The sequence below is a fragment of the Rhineura floridana genome, chromosome 9, assembly GCF_030035675.1.
Source record: "Rhineura floridana isolate rRhiFlo1 chromosome 9, rRhiFlo1.hap2, whole genome shotgun sequence".
Taxonomy (NCBI): domain Eukaryota; kingdom Metazoa; phylum Chordata; class Lepidosauria; order Squamata; family Rhineuridae; genus Rhineura; species Rhineura floridana.
In genome coordinates, this window is record NC_084488.1 from 23,516,408 (window position 1) to 23,536,141 (window position 19,734).

The 19,734-nt window shown below is 40.1% G+C and overlaps 2 protein-coding genes across 4 annotated transcripts in view; one reads left to right on the forward strand and one right to left on the reverse strand.

Moving 5' to 3' along the window:
- C9H4orf19 (chromosome 9 C4orf19 homolog) overlaps positions 1-9,753 on the forward strand; it is a 55,390-nt gene extending 45,637 nt beyond the window's left edge. For 2 of the 3 annotated variants that reach the window (XM_061584605.1, XM_061584604.1), the window contains exons 2-4: positions 1,339-1,519; positions 5,110-5,163; positions 5,592-9,753. In XM_061584605.1, the coding sequence (XP_061440589.1) occupies positions 5,132-5,163; positions 5,592-6,543 (984 nt within the window). In that variant the 5' untranslated portion in view covers positions 1,339-1,519; positions 5,110-5,131 and the 3' untranslated portion in view covers positions 6,544-9,753. The remainder of the gene's footprint in view (positions 1-1,338; positions 1,520-5,109; positions 5,164-5,591) is intronic. The other variant, XM_061584606.1, reaches the window with a different exon arrangement.
- Positions 9,754-18,960: 9,207 nt separating this feature from the next.
- The window catches only part of RELL1 (RELT like 1), a 45,076-nt gene continuing 44,302 nt past the window's right edge, over positions 18,961-19,734 (reverse strand). Inside the window, exon 7 of the mRNA XM_061584570.1 lies at positions 18,961-19,645. The gene's annotated coding sequence lies outside the window, so the exon portion shown is untranslated. The remainder of the gene's footprint in view (positions 19,646-19,734) is intronic.

A 19,734-nucleotide genomic window follows, 5' to 3' on the forward strand; every position in this document is an offset into this window, starting at 1 on the left:
GTTTGTTGGAAGCTGTTTCAGAGTTCCTCAATGAGAAGATTGGTAATGGCAGAAAAGCTTCCTCTCTGAGCTGCAAGGGTGCTGAGTGAACTTTAGGGGGCACAGGGTTGATGTGCGGTGACAGCTAAGACCAGTAGCTCTGACTGGCAGCCTTCATGAATACTGATGGAGCCCAAGGACACATCCCAGAATTCTTTGCAGCGGCCCCATGACAGAGGTGCAAGGGGACATGGGAGGGCTCACAGAAGCAGCTGGAAAAACACTGACCTACCGCTACAGTATCATTAGCACTGCCACAGGCAACGACACAGCAAACTGAAGGGAACCTCTGAAAAATTACAAACAGCTCAAGAAATGGCAGCCCTTCGTGATGGACGCAATGTGTGTTGACCTTCAAGCTGCTCACCCTGCAGCCCAACCTTTACTAACCCTTCTCGCTCAAGTCTACAGCTTCCTCAGACCTTCCGGCACTCCTCCTCGACTCCTTCCCAGTCTCTGTCTAAAAGATGCTCGATTTTCTTGCACAGTTCAGCATCAGTATCAAGTGGTAGCATGGTTCTATAACAGCAGCCAGAGAGGTGCAGTAAATAGCATTGGCTGTGGCAAAACTGGGCTCATGTTCCCACCAACCGACAGCCTCATTGTATGGCCTTGGGAAGGCTGTTCTTTATTAGCTGAAGGGGTACAGGAAGGAGGGGATTTCCATTCAGATTTTTAAAATTTTTGCATTTCATTAACTATCAAAAGGCCTAAGGCCAACACTGTGTGCTCTTCAATAGGCTGGTTTAAAACCTTCAGAAGAAGGAGTATTAAAAAAAACTGGTGGAGTCCCTTTCTAGTATAGAGTGCAGGATAGGTAAATGGCAACAGACTTTAAGGCACAACCTTCAGATGAAATATATTGGTTAAGAGTAAAATTCCCCCAGAGCATTCAAGTTCAGAAGCTCTACTTTGCAAATATGTAGGATAGGAAATAGGACAATGTTTTCCTAACCTGGTCCTTGGGGCACAGTGGTGGGTTTTCTTGATTAAAAGTGGGACGCATGTTTCATTTTTACACTGAAGACAATGATTGCAAAATTTTGTGAACAATAGGGTGGTGTCCTTGGTGTAACAGGAAGTCCAGTGATTTCTTACCAGCATCTTACCATGCCCTGTTGCTCAGGGCAGCGAGGCTCAGGAATGGGACAGTGCTTTCTGGGCAATGGTGATGCTGAAAGGTTGACCTGTACCTGTGAGGTGCAATATAGGCTGCACTTGAAAATCTCAGGATATGTGGGCAGACTCTGATAGGCACAGAATGGTGGATGCATTCATATGATCATTTTATATTTCAAGGCCCACTCATCCCATCTTGTGACATGCTAGTGTGCCCTGGGACACAGCTTGGAATCCTTGCATGACTATATGCCTTCCGCAGAGGGATATCTCCTAATTAAAATCACATCACTGCCATTCCAGATGCTTCTGTTCAGCCCGAAGTTAAAATCATGGTCCTCCAACTCCCACTGATTTATTGGTAAGTAGACAATTAAGTTATATTTTCCTGTGCCTCTGCATGAAGTATGTGTTTTGTTTACAACTTTAGCTGTCCTTATTGTTTGATGCCATAGTGAAATATTTTTCTCTTCCTGTAGGGCAATGGTTTTGAGTGCTTCCCAGGCTATTGCTATTTTGGCATGGGTTTCAATTACATACCATCATATTAAGTTTGTGCAATTATAGCTGATTTGGTCTCTTGTGCACCAAGCCTAAAGGTAAAGGTATCCCCGCACTTGTAGTGCGAGTCGTTTCCGACTCTTAGGGTGACGCCTTGCGTCGTTTACTAGGCAGACCATATATATGGGGTGGGATTGCCAGTTCCTTCCCTGGCCTTTCTTTACCCCCCAGCGTATGCCAGGTACTCATTTTACTGACCACGGATGGATGGAAGGCTGAGTGGACCTCGGCCCCTTTTACCGCAGATTCGACTTCCTCCTTCCGTTGGAATCGAACTCCGGCCGTGAGCAGAGCTTCGGCTGCGTTACCGCCGCTTACCACTCCGCACCACGGAGGGTCTTTTGCGCCATGGAGGATCTTGCAGCAAGCCTGCTTCCCCTAGAAATCAAACTTTTTGCAATAAGGAAAGCAATGGGAAAATCCAGTGGAAATGGGTAAAAACTGCTTGATGCAACAGAGTCTAACCTCTCTGCAAACTATCACTTGACGTATGTCTGTTTTGGTTCTCTCCATTTTTCATTTTCCCTCTTGAACTTGGTTCTCCATGTTTCTGCAGCATTTTACGAGTTTTTTTTTTAAATCCTCATGAAAATTCTCCAGTATTTTAGTGAAAATTTCTCCTAAGACACATTTTTGTATGTCGCTTTGACTAATGTACACATTTTTGCAAACAGTTTCTCCTAATACAATGCATTTTTGTCTGTTATTGTCATTAACATATTCATCTTCATGCACACTTTCCTGTGAAATATATATATATATATATTTGCAACCATTGCTTAGTTGGAGAACAGCCATGCAAAATTCAGATAAGTGTGAATTTCGAAGGATGGCTGTTTCAGGTCCCATGTTGTTTCAGAAAGTGTGAAGCTGATAAATTCGGCTTTAAATGCAAAGTGAATCAAATTTCTCCCCCCTCCCTACTGCAAGCGAATCAAAAAGAATGCTCAAATAGCTGATGTCATCAAACCTCCCCATAAAATTGTCAAAACAAATCAGATGAATGTTAAATAAGTGGGTTGTCTGAGAAGCAACTTTTGTCTGATTGAAGGAAATCCCATTTAAGGAGACCGTCTCTGGAATATGGAGGAACTGGCCTCTAGTCCCTCAGATTGAACCCCCCCCCCAAGAACTAACTTGGAAGGTCTAACCATGCATGCCTCAAAAAGCTAAAATTAACTTATGAGAAAATTTCCCCAGAATACCAGCTCTGGGGATCAGCAGACATTAACTTAACTGCAGAGAAAATTAGACTTCAGGTGTAAAGTAACAGTGATATGCTCTTCGCTGAGCAGAAGGAAAAACAATTAAGTCTGCTTTAAGTCTGTGGTATAAATATGTCCATAGGTAGTCAGACTCCATGTTAGAAATTGCACGCTCACTATCTATAAATGGGTCACATCTTAGGATGAGTGGAATTAGCAATAAATCAAATAAATCAATAAATGTATATTTGTGAACAACACAGAGCTTATCTGGTGTGTGTTTTCTCAGCCAAGAAGGTCGAAGCAGTAGGCCAGAGGTGGTTCAGGGACAGCCATGCCACCATTTACCTAATCACATCTCTGATGGAAAGATGATACAGCATTTGTTAGCTTTATGATGGGAAGAAATGTAGGCCAACCAGCAGCTCCATAAAAGATTAACTTATAGGCAAACATACAATTAGTTACTCAGAAGTCCAGGTATTCAAGTTTCGGAAAAGGCTTACCAAAAAAAAAAACAAGTAAAAATCCACTTCTGGTTTTTGTTTGTTTTTTAATTGCTTTGTCTGAAACATCTGCCTGGATTATATATTTTCAAAACATGCTTGGGAAGATTTGAAGGGCTTTCCAAGTTTGGAGTCCTGAAACACTGTATTTATTTCAGTTTTTGGACAAAAGCCACTAAGTGGTAAGATGAGGTAAGCTAAAATTTCAGCTATGTTTTGAATTCTGCTCTTTCTTACCAGCCTGTATTAACCTTTAGACCAGTCCCTATTTCCAAATTTGCAGTGCTCCCTCTCTGATTTGTTTTGAAATATAGTTTGCACTGTATAGATAAACAGACAACACCTTTCCCCAATTAAAGCGGAAAACAACTATTTAATAAGAGTGGGTGAACATTCATAATGGATGCTGTGGTAATGTAATTAGCATACACGTAATTACAGAAGCCTGAATTTGGTTCTCCCTGCTCCTGTCTCACTCTTCAGGAAGGGGTTAGATTTTATTTGAAGTCCTGCTTTGGGGCTTATTTGCAAGATGGTGCTGGTTAATATTTAACAAAGGAAACACTCTCCATGTTTAGATTTATTCCATTCTATGACAAGGAAACATCTCTGCTTTTCATCTACTGCATTAGCCTTGCAATATTTAGCTCACCCAATCATCCATTTAACTTACTGCATCATTCTACTAGTATATTTCTTATAGAAATCCATGTTTCTACAGTCCTTCTATAATATTCCATCTTTAAAAAAACACTGAGGAATCCCATCTTTGCACAATTTCATATAAGAGGAAGAATGTTCAAAAAGAGGCACAGACCATTTTTAGGAGAGAGAGAAGCAGGTGAAGCCCTCATCACCCCACAAGTTGCATTTATTGATGGTGCTCACATATTATTGCTTCCCTTGATTTATCTCAGAAATTTTAAAAACCCACTCTGAACCTCCATTGTCTTATTTTCCACCTTGTTGACTCTCTTCATTTATTTATTTATCTGTCTGTTTATTATTCTCTTGCATTTGTATCCTGCCTTGCTGCCATCATGAAGCCCAAGGTGACATACATGTGGCTTCCAAGAGATCTCCCATCCAGGCACTGACCAGAAGTTCTGGTTAGCTTCACCAAGCTTGTGGCTTCATGTGCCTTCAGGTCATTCCCTGGGACCTTACATATGCAGGCACAAACTACACATGTAAATTGCTTTTTCAAAAGCCCAAGCTGTTTTGAAAGCAGTGGTTCTAACCTAACCAATGTTAATCATGCCTTCATTCTGTGTAAATCAATAGCACTCAAGTTAAAGCCACAACTAGGTTATCCCATTTGTTTCAACTGGGCATAAATTCAACTCGTTGGATCCGGATCAGTGCAATGGTTCCAGAGCAACTGCCGGGATGGAAATCATTCCAAAGGCACTCTACCGTGGAGGCAAATCTTGTGTTCAGAGGAGGAAGAATCTTAAAATAAAATACGTTCATATTCAAATAGGGCAGATATAATATGTAAAATTTGCATTATCTTAGGGTTTTCTATTTTTGACCTTTGGAGCTAGTTCTCTGTTTAACCCAACAAGCTCTTTCAAAAATAGGGAGAAAACTGTTGCTACTTCATTTTGCAACATTTCATATAGTGCATGACTTACACGACTCCTCATATCCACTTTGCCTGCTTTCTGTCTTTTCAGATGTTAACAAAGAAGAATCCAGATGGGGTGCAGGTGCTGTAAAATGATACAAAGGTACGCGGAGACTGAGTATCATGGGGTTAGGGTTAAAATAATAATACTTTTTACACATCTGTAAGGGTATATTCAAACCCAGGGGTGGGGAAGCTGTTGTCTTCCAGATGTTGTTGGACTCCAGCTCCCATCAGCCCCAGCTAGCATCACCAATGGCAGGGATGATGCGAGTTGTAGTCCAGCAGCATCTGGAGGTCCACAGGTTCCCTAGCCCTATTTTAAGCTAAACATTGGCGAAGAACAAAGTCTGCAGATTGAAGTATGACACTAGATTTATTTATTTCTTACATTTAACTCCCATATTTCCTCCAAGGACCTCAAGGTGACATAGGAACATGGTTCTCTCCCTCCCAATTTTTCCTATTCTTTTAATTATTTTTTCTGTTACAGACAGAAAATACTAACAGTTGCTCTCAAATTTTCTCTAGCTACATCTTTGATCCCCAAGAAGTGCAGACATCTGGGTACGTCAATGAAATAAACAACTACAAGCCAGATGAGCAAGATGGAGGCAAATTCAAATGCAAGCTCAACAATGACATTCAGGTTCATAAAAATGAACTCCAGAAGGCTGAATTACAACCACCTGCAATCAGGCACAAATTAAACAACACTAAGGATGCTGTTCAGAACCACAAAAGCACTGCTGTTCACGAGGAAGGACTTGGGAATCTTGTTGAAAAGTGCAACGTCAGTGTTAATGGCATCCATTCCCATTCCGGTGTAAACCTCAATCCCAACACAAACCAAAGTAGAGAGATTGCCACTGACACCTACTCTGGTCAGCGATCCAATTCCTCAGCCAAAGGGGTGTCCCAGCCAAACACATGCAATAACCACAGGATTCTGGAAACTGAAGACCACCCCAAGCTATCTTCAGAGACAACAGGAAGTGTCCTATATGGGGAATCTCAAAGTGCAGGAGAAAACACTTCTACCACTCAAAGTGCCATTCTGGAGGCTCAAGGCAATGGCACACATCTGCCTGAACCAACAGATCACCAAAATGCCAGCCATGCTGGAAAACAGAGAGCTGTTGGAAGAGAAAGTCTGTTAAACAATCACACACATGCAGACGAAAACACAGAATGCACAACTACGAGCAACCATTGGGACCTGCCATTGTGTGAATCTAAAAGCCACAATTCAACAGACCAAGCCTGTAGGACAGGCCCTTCAAATGTGTGTTTCAAGGACAAAGTATCTGATGATACCCCATATTCAAGGACCAAGAGAGGTGCGGTGCAAGAAGATAGATATGATTGCCACAATGAGATTAATGGAGAACTGGAGGAGGAGGATGCAGAGGTAGCAGAGGCTCTGGCAGCACTGGAGGCTGCTACAGCAGGAGAAGATTTTGAGGAAGAAGAGGACTACTAGACGAAAGCCAAGACATGTGTCTCTCTTCTGGAGCTGTGTGAAATGCTACCCATTAGGGGCCTGCCACAGCAGGTGTACGCCTTTGCCCAGGAGGCCCATAAATAGTGGAGGGGGATCTATAATTAGGCCAGGTGAGCTAATAATAGCAGCTACTGCTGTGCCCGACATTGTGCTTGGGGTAAGCTGATGTACCACCATTAACATCAGCCAGTCTAATACTTATGTACCTGCCCTCCTCATATGAGGCACCCATTGCTGCCAGCCAAAGCAATCTCTCTTCTGTTAGCCGACATGACAGCTCCAACTGTAATAAATGTCTGTGCTACAAAGAATGGTTACCCAATATAATTTACACTCTAGTGAGAATAATGCCCTCTAGGTCAAGTTTGCTTCCAGCTGGGAAAAAGGAGGACATCTTTGGTTAATGAAAGCACTAAGCCGCCCTTTAGGCCAGTCAGAAAGATACAATTTTGTTCATTCAAAGAAGTCAGCATGTTAAACATTTGCCTTGTACATGACTTTTCTTTATCTACTAAGGCTTGCATGGTAGGGTGTTCCATATGTCTCAAAACAAACCTGTAAAATGGCAGTTTTAATTAGAGCTCACCCCAAAACTACTATTCTTTGTGAGATTTTCAGCAGTGCCAAAAATGTCTTCCCTTTGTAAAGGTTTCCTGGCACTCCAGGCAAAAATGTTTGCTTGCTCATTTACATTGACCTCAGTGACATCACCGGATAGCCACATCCAATTGAATACATACTGCTCAGTCACTCATGATGAAATCTGGAAAGTTGGAAGCAGTCACAAGAGGGGTGGGGGGAAGCAATGGTAAATAAACGAATATTTACACAGTCTAAGTATACTTTGTGGCATTGTCTACCTATGTGAAATGGTGGACATTTTGGTGATTTCTACCTTAAAATCTCTAGTTTCATGTCTTTCCCCCTATAAAAGTACTTTTAAAAAAATATTGATTAAACATTTATCTTGCACCAGCACCTAACTTTGTACCAAAGCATCAGACCAGGGAAATTCTACACTGCAGAGATTCCACTCAATTACTTTCCTGATTTCTCACGGTGCTTCCCATTCCCCAGCAAGTGTCATTCAGCCACTTACCTAAGTGCTTCAGGTTCCTTAGGGTTAATTATTATGAGTGATCATTCTCAGCACTGACTTGCCAGAAACAAGCATGCCATGGCTTCCAGTGAGCACCTGAGATTCATCCTGTAGGATGAAACAGCACGAGACCAAGGTATTTTCATGTTGCAGTCTTAAATGTGACTAAATGCAAATTAACAAGAAACTCAGATTATGTATGCTTGCAAGCATGGGGCAGGTTTGCACATGTATTTTTATTCCTATGACTTCTCATCACTCAGTATGCTCATTGTGGAATGTCTGAAAGGACTCCATTCAAAAGCCTAATTTGGGATGATTGGAAAGCTTTGCCTGTGATGTGCTTATTCATTCACAAATGCAAAAATGCTGATATCAGCAAACTGCAAAATGAAGGTGCCTGTCATGGGGGTTTGCTAGGTACTTCAAGGACTGGGGATGCAGGTCTAATGACACAAATCCTCATAAATGTTGTATATGCTAATTTATATGTATAGATGCCTCTGGGAAATTGAAATGGCACGTGGCTGGGACTTTACCTTATAAGTAAAGATGGGGGTTATTTTTACAAATTAAGTTTAAAAAGGGGTAGAAGGGGCAGAAGATTTGGAGCCCACCAAAAAAGATTAGGACTCAGCACGCCCCCTTCCCAGAATGCCTGTACTGTCAACTGAACAAATGTTCCCAGAAAAGCATTGTTCTTCAAAATGTGTACCTCTCAGGATCTTTTACAAACATATTTATCCTTTTCTCTGGACAATCCTTGAAAGTTTTACCTTTTGTTGTTGTTGTGCATCGTTGCAGTGCGATTTCCCCTTGAAATTGTTCCGTTTAGGGATGGCTAAAATTCATTATTTAAAGAATTGCCAGAAGGAGCCATGTGAGTCTGTTTAGCAGCTAACACATTGAAGAGTCTTGGGGCACCTGCAACCCTCACCAATTTCTTGTGGCTTAAGCTTTTGTGGACTAGAGTCCACTCGTATCTGATGCATAGAGTGTTCTTATCCTAAACTGACAAGTATATACATGGTTTGGCATAAAAGAAGAATTGTAAATAATAAGGACAGAGGGAAATGAAATGCAAAAAGTACAGATACTGACAAGTTCCCACTAATGTCACTACTAACAATTCCCCAACCCACAAAACCATGTATATATCCATCATCATCATCAATAGTGGGAGTTTTATTTCTACCCTTCACTTCGTCCAGTCAGTGGCAGCTTACAATAACCATCCATAAAACATGACACCTCATAATATTGTAAGATAACATCTTAAATCAGAGTTAGAACATCCTGATTTGCATGGCCAATGATCAGGGATGTAGTCTAGCAACATCCAGAGACCCACTGATTTTCTATCCCCGACTTATGCCATAATTTGTTAGTTTTAAAGTGCCACAAGACTTTCCGTTTCAAAACAACAAAACATTTCTTTTAAAGAGACATGTATTTTTAATAGGGATTCAGGTTGCAGAGCTAGCCCCACTTACCTGACAGCAGAACCCATTGAATTCAATAGGACTTAATTCTAAGTAGACATGGAAAGGACTGCGTAAGAAATTATTACTTTCAATAAAAACTCAAGCACTTTTTCTTTAAGTTAGTGATCTAAATTAACCTGAAGCCTTTTAGACAGAGAAGGCTGACAATAAATACAAATGGATTAATGTTTGCTTTTGATATTTTGAAACCTGCAAGAGATGGAGAAGCATGAAGTCCTTACAGAAGGAGCCCTCCCAACAGTACAAGGAGGATCCATGTGAACATTCATCATGCTGAACTGAGCACTGCATGGCTCAGAAAAGGTTGGTACTTGGGTAAATCCAAATCCAGTTTAACACTAGGCAGTTAGGTAAGTTATGAATGAAAAGCACTCTGAGAGTTTCCCTGTGACAGCTTCAGGGTAGAGTCATAACAATTTTGTCCCAAATTTAATGTACTGATGACATTTGGGAAATACTTGGCATGGCCTACTGGAAAATATGTCTTCTCTAACTACTGGCCAGGTTTCTCCTGGGATTTCAAACTACTGTGTTTAACCTTATTTTGTTAGCTCTGCTATATCTGTCAAGAAAATCAATTGTAACCTGTTAATAAAGAAATTGCTTTAAATATAAAGAAGTTTCTCTCTCTTTTTTCCCTAAAGCATCCTTAGATTGTGTTTCCAGTTAAAACTTTGAGAGGGAAAATATTTACAACTCTACCCTCAGAATGCAGAAAAAGTTATCATTAGCTGTCAGTGTTGCCATACAGCAGGTGGAGCCAGACCCAATGACAGGCAGTCAACTGATTTTAATTTTATCCCCATCCTCTCCCTGCTAGAGAGACTGGTTATAAGTAAGAGGAGGGGCAGTGCCCCACTAGCCCCAATGGACCAGCCTCCATTCAGTAGTATTGGACCTGTATCCAAACCTCTACAGCTCAAGAATAAAATCATAGAATAGTAGAGTTGGAAGGGGCCTACAAGGCCATCCAGTCCAACCCCCTTTCATCACAAAGAAAATCTTAATGATTTTGATAAAGAGTGACCGCAGAAGCCCCCAGGCCAAATTTGGGGCTCTGAAAAATATCAGTTGCCCTGCTTGTTGAAGCAGAGATGATAGGGAGGTATGAAACTAAGGCAGTGGGAATTGCTAGCAGTACACTGTGGCAGGCATAGGAAGTCCTGGTCCACTATCCCATCCTGTAAAGCAAGTTGCTGACCACAGACATATGATCTCCAATCAGCCCCAGTCACAATGATCAATGGTCAGTAATAGTAGGAGCTGTCTGACAACATCTGGATGGCCACAGGCCACCCCCCCATATAGGAATAAACCTTTGATATAACCCTTTATTTATTTATTTCCATTATTTATAACCCATTGTTCATCAATACAAAAGTGCTATTTTGCTATACCAATTCTGAATTTCAAATGCATATATTTTGATGTGCATGAGTAATGAATTTCTTCTAGTAAATCAAAATCCTTAATACAGAGCAGGAGGGAAAGGGCTCCCCCAAGAACAAAAACAGCAACTCCTAGTTTTGTTTGATTTCGTAAGCACAGAAGGACCATGGCAATGCGTTATTTTATAACTTGATTAGGGGGTTGTCCTCAAAGTGGATAACAAATAGACAATAGATTTTTAAAAATGAGATTACAACACCAGGTTTTTAAAAATTAAAAGCATAAATATGAAAATCGGCCAAAGACAAGATTCTGTATTTAAAACAGCAACTCTCAACCACCTGTAACCCAACAGCCTATCTGAACTATTTTTCCAAAGGCTTTGCTAAATGGACTGACCACAGACATATGATCTCCAATCAGCCCCAGTCACAATGACCAAAAGTCAGGAACAATAGGAGCTGTCCAACAACATCTGGAGGGCCACAGGCCACACCCCTGCTACACAGGTATAAACCTTGGATGTAACCCTTTATTTATAATCCATTGTTCAGTAATACAAATAGGGTACAACATAAACATCACCAACCACATTATAAAACAACAATACATACTAAAATACACCAAATACAGCAGATAAGAATATTCAGTACAGATTAAGTACTAATCAACGTATGAAACTTAAAATGCGGGGGCAAAGCGCCTGGGCGCCAGCCATATCTGAATATAGGAAGCTGCCTTATACTGAGTCAAACCACTGGTCCATCTAGCTCAGTATTTTCTACACTGACAAGCAGTAGCTCTCACTGGGTACTCTCCCAGTCCTACCTGGAGATACCAGGGACTGAACCTGAGATCTCCTGCATGCAAAGGAGATGTTCTACTAACTGAGCTACAGCACTTCCCCAAGGGCATTCCACAGAACACATGTCACATGGAGAAGAGCTAACCTTTAGTTAGGTCCCAGGTTCAATTCTCCAGACAGGGCTGGGAAAATGTTTTGCCTTAAACCTGCTCAGCTGTTACCCGTCAATATCGTCAGTACTAGGATAGATAGATGGACCAACGGTCTTATCCAATAAGGCAGCTGCCTATGCTCCATCTTCTGTCCTCACACTCGGTGGCTCTCCCTTTATCAGAATTTGGCTTGTAAGCTCTTCAGCACAGACTTCTTGCTTAATGCACTTGTCTACATCATCATGGTTAGGTCGCCTTTCCAGGGTAATCTATGGTCAAGGGGGCTCACAACATGCAAAAGGTTACATGATTTACTGTTACAAGACAAAATTCAAATAGTCAAACAATAAGTTAAAGAAACCTCTTAAGAAACATACACTAAAGTGAAACACCGTTATAATTTAATCTCACTACACCTCCAAGATGTTCAGGGTGGCATAGATGGTCTCTCCTTCCCCCTGCTCCTTTCCATTTTATTGAGGATAGTGGTGGCCCATGGTCTCCCAGAACTTTCATGACTGAACAAGGATTTGAATGTGGATCTCCCATGCACTTTGATGGTGCTGTATAATAAAAATAGATGTTCTGCCAGTAGCAATGATTTCACAAATGATAAGTCTTTTCTCTGCCTTCAGTTCTCTTAGCATCCCAGTTGCCCCTAAGTGTAAAAAAAAAAGAGGGGGGGAGGCAATAAATGCAGGGGATGGGTAGAAGAAAGGAGAGGAAAAGAACAAGAATATTATTTCCTAAAATAGCCCAGCTTCAGCTGGCTCTCCTATACACCAGGAAGAAGCAAGGTAGGAATATAGTTCTGTGGTTTGATCCTACTGAAAAGACAAATAAATAAATAAATAAATAAAATCTGGCATTTTGTATGTATCACACAGATCAAAACAACTGCCCAAACTGCAAGACCATTTTCCTACATAGCTTCCTCCAGGTGTGTAGGGGAGCCATCTGCAGGACTGAATAATTATTGCATCTATTATCACATTTCAAACTTAGCAAACGCAGTAGCGTAAGAAGAGATTGCAAATAGCAACAAATCATTTGTTAAAGCAATAGCCGTGGCTAGCATTCGGGATTCAAAGAACCATGACTGTTAAAAGGTTCATCAAAAAGCAAAAGGTAGCTGTGTTGGTCTATAATGGGGGGAGGGGGAAAACACTCCAAGATCCACAGTTGGACAAAACTTTTATTGGGACCAACCAAAATGTCACAAAAATGTGGCTGCACTTTAGTCCATCTATAAATCTCTAAGCCTGCAACACTCATGTGTGGCTGATGCTTGTTTTGACTATATAAGAATCCACACTGAGCATCAGAAATAGATGGAATGATGTATTATTGTGAAAAGACCTGGATTTTCAGAAAGCAGAATCAGCAATTGAAAAACTGTTTTAAAATCATTACCAAAGTTCACTGATCACTACTAAACCTCACATTCTCATTAGAGTTGAAGCTAAGAGATCCAGCAACCAGATGTGAAAACTTAACAACTAATAAGGAATATAGGGTTTATTCAGGGCCAGGTAAATGTCAAGTCTGCTATTAGATATTTTTGGAAGATTAAGCAGTAAATAAATGTGTTTAAATAAATAAATATTATTTGAATTTCAATTTCAGAATTCTTTTTTACTTGCTCTTTCGGCTACAGCAGGCGGTATCTGTGTCATGAGCCAATCTGAAAGAGGAAAAGTTACCCAGGCCAAGCAGAGCCTCTTTATGTAATAGATGGCCAGAGAGCAGGTGTTAAAAATGGATCACAGAGAAAGTAGCAGCAGAACATTTCAATCCTGTGAGACTTTCTCTGACCTTAAGGTCACTGTATTTTAAATATAAAGTGACCTTAAGGTCAGACAGAGACAATGCCGCAGGACTGAAATATTCCTTGGTTGCTTTCACTATGATTTATTTTTAATGTCTGATCTACATCCTTCTGTTACACAGCACAGAGACTCTAGTTTGGCCTGTACAACATTGTCTTCCAAATTATGTCATGCCAAATATACAACCCACTTTAGCCATAAGAGTAGGTGCAGGAGGAGGACATGGTGGCAATCATCTCCTCCCTGAAATAACAGTCTTCATATGCTTCCTGAGATATGAAGTTGTATGGTTGGAGTTTATTAGAAGTTTTAATTGAACTTGTGATGTTTCCTATCAAAACCTGCCATTTCAAATGTGATACTTACCTGTTGTACTCAGAACACCTTAGCTCTCAAGCGGGGCATGAAGTTAAAATCATCTCCTTTTTACTGGTTCCCAACAGATGGTAGTCTGGGGGTATATTTCTTCTGATCGTGGAAGTACCATTTAGCTATCATCGCTACCCTGTAGATTCTAATTCTGATTCCATTCTCTGAGTGTCTTCATTTCTACAATCAGAATGCCTCTACCCACACACCAGAGGGAGGAATTAAGCAGGCTTGGGAGAACATGAAGATTTGCAAAAGTACAAAAAAATCTATAGGAAGGGGAGAACTAAGGAGGAAAACCCCAGAAACAGCCCAGTGAGAACTGATCAGGCTCATTGGGTACACAATGTTGAAGGACTGTGGGATGGAATAGGGGAGGAAATGGAATACTGGGGTGGAGTAATGGAATGGAGTTTCCTGGTTCACACTGAGAAGCTGACGTCGTCTGATTGTTGCACACCTGCTTCCATCTCTCCTGATGGTACTCCCATTTGTTTCACAATACTAGAAACCTCTATTTATTCTCTCCATTTCATTTGTCATTTTATAGATGGCTAGAAAAAAGTCCACCCATTCTCAGCTTGTTGCCCCCTCCCTAAAAAATGGGGATCTATAAAAAATATTTTATAGCTATATAAAATGGAAAGCAAAAACAATGTCACACGCCACAGAGAAAAGCAACCAACAATTTGGATCTCCAAGAGGAAACAAGGAACTCCCGGAAACTTACATTAAAAGCAAGACAGATCAATACCTAAAAAGATTAAATGGATTACTGTAAAGAAATGTATGGTATGATTAAAACAAAAAAGCTCCCTGCAGAGATGGTTCACAATTTTCATGCCAAAGATGACAAATCCAAATGGCATTGCAATTCCATAAGGAGTGAATGTCAGTGATTGGGCATCTGATTTGCATGCAGAAGGTCTCACATTCAATCTCTGGCATCTCCAGGTAGGGCTGGAAAGACTCCTCTCCGAAATCCCACAGAGCTGCTGCCTGCCAGTGTAGACAATGAGCAAGGTGAACCGATGGTGGGTCAATTGTCTTGACTTCATAAGGCAGCTTCCTATGATTCTAGTCCCTTCATGGTTGTAAAAAAACAAAAAAACAATTTTTTTGCAGTAAACTACCTTTTATCGTACCACAAAATCTGCTGCCTCTTTATGGGGCCAGTACATCAAGGCCAACCTGCAACTATTACTGTTCTGAAGCTCCCAAAACAGCTTCAAGGTACTAGGATCTTTGCAACAAACCTTCTTGTCTTCCAGCAAAGCACACATAATTAATTTCAACAATCTATGCATTGTGACACCTAAAACCAAAAGCAGTATGTTCATCAATTTATAGCACATGGGTCTTTTGTAGGTTTGAAAATGTCCTGGGAGATTCGACTCAATATATCCACTCACCATCTTTGCAACCAGCTTTAGAATTCTATGGCTATGATTAGGGAATCTTCTTTGAAATGCATTCATGGTACCTTACTCCAAATCTACCACATTGAAGACTGCCTTGCTGATAGGACGTTGCCTTACCAGAAGTAAACAAATTAATTATTGTGCCCCAGAAGGTTTCCACTGAAACATGTTGGGTTAATTTACTGTTTCATTACAATTTTATTACTATTATTCTTCTGTACCATTTTGAGGCTTGCCTCTTCCCGCACCACCCTTCTTGAGGATAGAGCTGGCAGCAGCAGATTTCCTGTTTATGCAGTGGAGCTGTCAGGCTGCAGTTACTTTTCCAATCAAGTATTCTAGAAAAAAATCTAAGATTGTTCTATAGCAGGCATGGGCAAGCTTTTTCCCCCACCCCAAGGACCGCATGTTGCAATGGATGAGTGTTCAGTGGCTGGATGCTAGTGGTATAGTAAAGTTGGTGGTCAGCATGGCTGGAGCATACAGATCCAATCCTGGTTTTCCCTGATGATGTGCAGCAGGGCAAAGAGGGGTCACATTCCTCCCAACTCACCAGACAGTTCTTGGGTGTACTGGGAGGAGTGTCATCTATATAGCAAGGGTGGCGGACATGGATGACTCTTCCTGCACCCCTTTCTCCCCATCCCAAAATTGTGCAAAATTCAGGAGGAAGGTGATGTGGAGCTTGGGCTCCCACATGGATGATTTGGAAGGCTTGCAAGGGCTGCATGCAAGCCATGGGTTGCCCACATGTGCCCTACATCCAGAAGGTAAGGTGGCTTTCTTAAATATATTTGAGGAAGAACATGCAGTAGTTGCTCACAAAGATCTCATTCCCTTCTTGTTAGTAACAATACACAGGAAAATAATGCAACGGAAATATCCTGATCCCTGCTATTTACGAAGGAGCATCCTGCTCTTATGGAGAGATTAGCCTAGCAAACTAGGTTATCTAGAGGTGTGGTTAACATTAACTTTTTTCACTGTGTGGTTTCCATCCATTTCTCAAGTCAACAAGATCCATCATTCTTTTGCCCACCCTAAACACATTTACTATTTTGGAAAGGCAATGGACAGTATTATCTGAATTGTTCACTCAGTTGTACTACTGCATTGATCTTACTTTTCACCCTGCATTTTCTGTTTACATGAAAAGCTGTATTAGTTTTGGGAAAACAACCTCAGTTAAAAAACCCTGCTACCTGAGATAGCCAGCGTGAGAGATCCTAACACTCAGGTAAGTCCTGGTTCTCAGGATTCTAAAAAGGCAACATTTTATTGTAAAGAATATTAAATCTGACTTGCAGCAAAGCAATGTGAGGGCATTTTAAAGAAATTTTATTGCGCAAGTAGTACAAAATATTTATACAAACTATACTATTAAAATACATTTAATGCACATGAATGTGAAAAATGAGCTTTACCTTAACTATGGTAATCCATATATCATACAATCATATTAATACAGTATCATGTGTCATAAGATGGTTGTGATACACTCTTATTCAAGAATATCATATACTACAGTCACAATCCAAATATTTTTGTCAGCAGCAGCAGATATATACACAAGGGTGTGCACAAATATTTTTCCACTAAACAGATACTCAATGCAGTCAATCATAAATTTGAAGAAGGTATCTGGAATTAGGGATGTGGGTGAAATTCAATTCAGTTCACATTTAAAGGCCAATCTACCTAATTCACATTCTTCACAACACTGTACAAACAGACATTAAATCTGCACATCTCCAGATTTTGCAGCACAATTCTTCAACCAAGTAAGGTGTCCAAAAACAAAGTAAAGAGTGCATAAAAATGCATACATTAGTGAAAATAACAAAAATGCATTATATTGGGGAAAATATGCTTTGCAAAATGTTTGTATTAGATAGAATTGCATATAAAAATGTGTAAATTAGAAATTTGCACTGAAATGTTAAAGAATTATCATGAAGACTTCTTAAAAAAAATCCAAACTAATGTGGAAATGGCGAGAATGAAATTTAAGATTGGAAAAATCAGATACTGACAGAGTCGCCAATTCTTACCAGGAGCCAGGCCCTCCTCAGGAGGTATTAGATAAATGAAGCATTGGATGCAGAGGTTCCTCCATGTATCCTTCCACACATGTAGGCAGGCATCCTGTTTCCACATGTAGATTGGCATCTAGAATTGAGGTTCACATCTTTTGCATGCCATATGCATTTGTTCAGCACATTTTAAAATATTTTCTATTAAAATGTAGGACTGTGTTATAGACGTAGCACTTTTAGAAGGTGAAATGTTTTCTCAGCCACCCTTCGTTCACCTCTATCAACCATTTTTTTAGAATCAACAATATTGGCAATTTTTAAAAGGAGATGTCTGATGCCAATGTTATTCTAGCCAACCAGGAATCACAGAAGCCCAAATTCTAAGTCATTCTTAAGTCCTACTGAAATTAAAAGGACACATTAGGTGTGATTAATTCCCTCTATTTCTGAAGAGGTGAGTGTGGATCCTTATGTAGCCAAAGTGACAGCATCTACCCACCTGTAGGAAGTATCAGCAGGCTCAGGGTAAACCCCAATATTTACTGAAGTAAAAGAAAACCTTAAGGAAAAACTGGGGAAGCTCAAAAATAGCTCATTGACGACTAAGTATGCTCAGTGGCTAGGGAATGGAATGAAGTGTCACACAGAAAGGCACAGGTGACTGACTGGAACACTGAACATGAACACTCTTTAATTTCAATGGGACTCTAATATGATTAATTTTCTTTGGATCTGGACCATAATCATTATGATATCACAAGTCTCTAAGATGCCCCATTGTCAGTCAGATATGTGACAATATCAAAAAGCCAATTTGGTGTATGGGGAATGCTTCATTCCTTCACTCTGAACAGGCAAACATTTTTACACATTGTTCCCTTTTACAAGGTGCAGCTGTTTCTGCAAAGAGTGCACTCTTTCCCATTGAGCTCAGTCCTAGATAAATGTACTGGCAAGGGATTTCTTTATTTCACTAAGTCATGTCTAATTTTAGGCAGCTTTTATAATACAGTTCAACCTACATTTTCTTTTACTTTGAAGCCATAAACTGTGGCCTATGTGGTGATATTCTGATAAAATTTCAGTTTTTTGAAGCCCACAGAACTTGCATTATGCTTATGCAAATAAGGCTGTTGGGTTTTTGTTTTGTTTATTTTAAACTTTAAAGAGAGGGATTTAAACAAAGTGCAGCATTTATGTTTTTGTTTAAGAATTCTTTCCTGCACCTTTTATACGAGCCCATTTCTATTTTGCTATATCAACTCTGAATTTCAACTGCATATATTTTGATGTGCATGAGTAATACGCTTCTGCCAGTAAATCAAAATTCATGATACAGAGCAGTAGGGAAAGTGCTCCGCCAAGAACAAAAACTTCTGAACTGTAACTCCTAGTTTTGTTCGATTTCAAGATGACAAGATGTTATTTAGAATTAAAATGAACAGCTTCCTAATCTGGGCATCTTTTATATAATTAGTTTATATAACTAGTTTACATATTGTAAATCCGTCACAAACAGTTTCTTTTTTTCCGCTGGTAGTCAACTCACTTCTTTTCCCAGATAATGCCAACTTAGTGTCATTTCTCACAGATGTCTAGAGGCCAATCAGCAATAAATACTAACTTCTCTAAAATATGCCACTGGTCAAGAATTTTGGAACTCAGAATATAAGAACTTTGCCTTCACAGTTTGCCTGGAGAACCACAATCAGCTGAAGTAGCCAGGTCTGCATAACAGAGTCACAAACTGGCTCAATAGCAATTAAATCACAAACTTGTAAGAGTATGGTGTTTTGAGAAGCTTTCAGGATTTAATACAGCATCTATCAAGATTCATGAACTGACAGCGTGGGGTGCGCATGAGCGTACAAATGTCTACATGAATATATTTCTGTTCTCAAGAAGCAAATACAAAACAGCTTGTTACAGGTTGTAGGGGTTGCTTTGAGCACAAAAGCAGGAGTTACGGTAAATATACCAAGAAAATAAAATTAAGCAATGCCTAATTTAGCAATCTTTGGTATTTAGCAATAAATTCAAAATATGGCTCAACTTTGGTCCCCTCACTTGCTGTTCTCAGAAACAGCCAATGTATCAGACTTTTCTCCTCTAAACATCTAACACACTATGGCACTTTTTAACATTGCAATACAGCGGCACAGACATTTTGGCAAACTGACTATTGTTTATCCTTTCGAGGAAGGATTTCATTGAGTTCTACTTTATTAGACGTGAAAACACATAACGTTTTAAATATAAAAATTGCTGGCTGTGTATCCCAGTTCTCTTCAAATTACTACACTGGCTTTAAATTATTAGCTACTAAAACTGTAAATACCTGGGACCCAAACCTGCATGGATTCGGTCACAGAAAATATGCACAGCAATAGTGCATTTACAAATCTTTCTCACATTAGTATCTCCGTTTTGAATTTTCCCCAAAGTTTTTGTTTGTGCTTTTCCTCAAAGCCTCCATCTGCAAATGAAGAGAAACAGAAGTATGAATCACATTAAGTAAAAAAAATGCCATTTTTCAATGTGCAGCTATTTTTCTCTTTAATATTG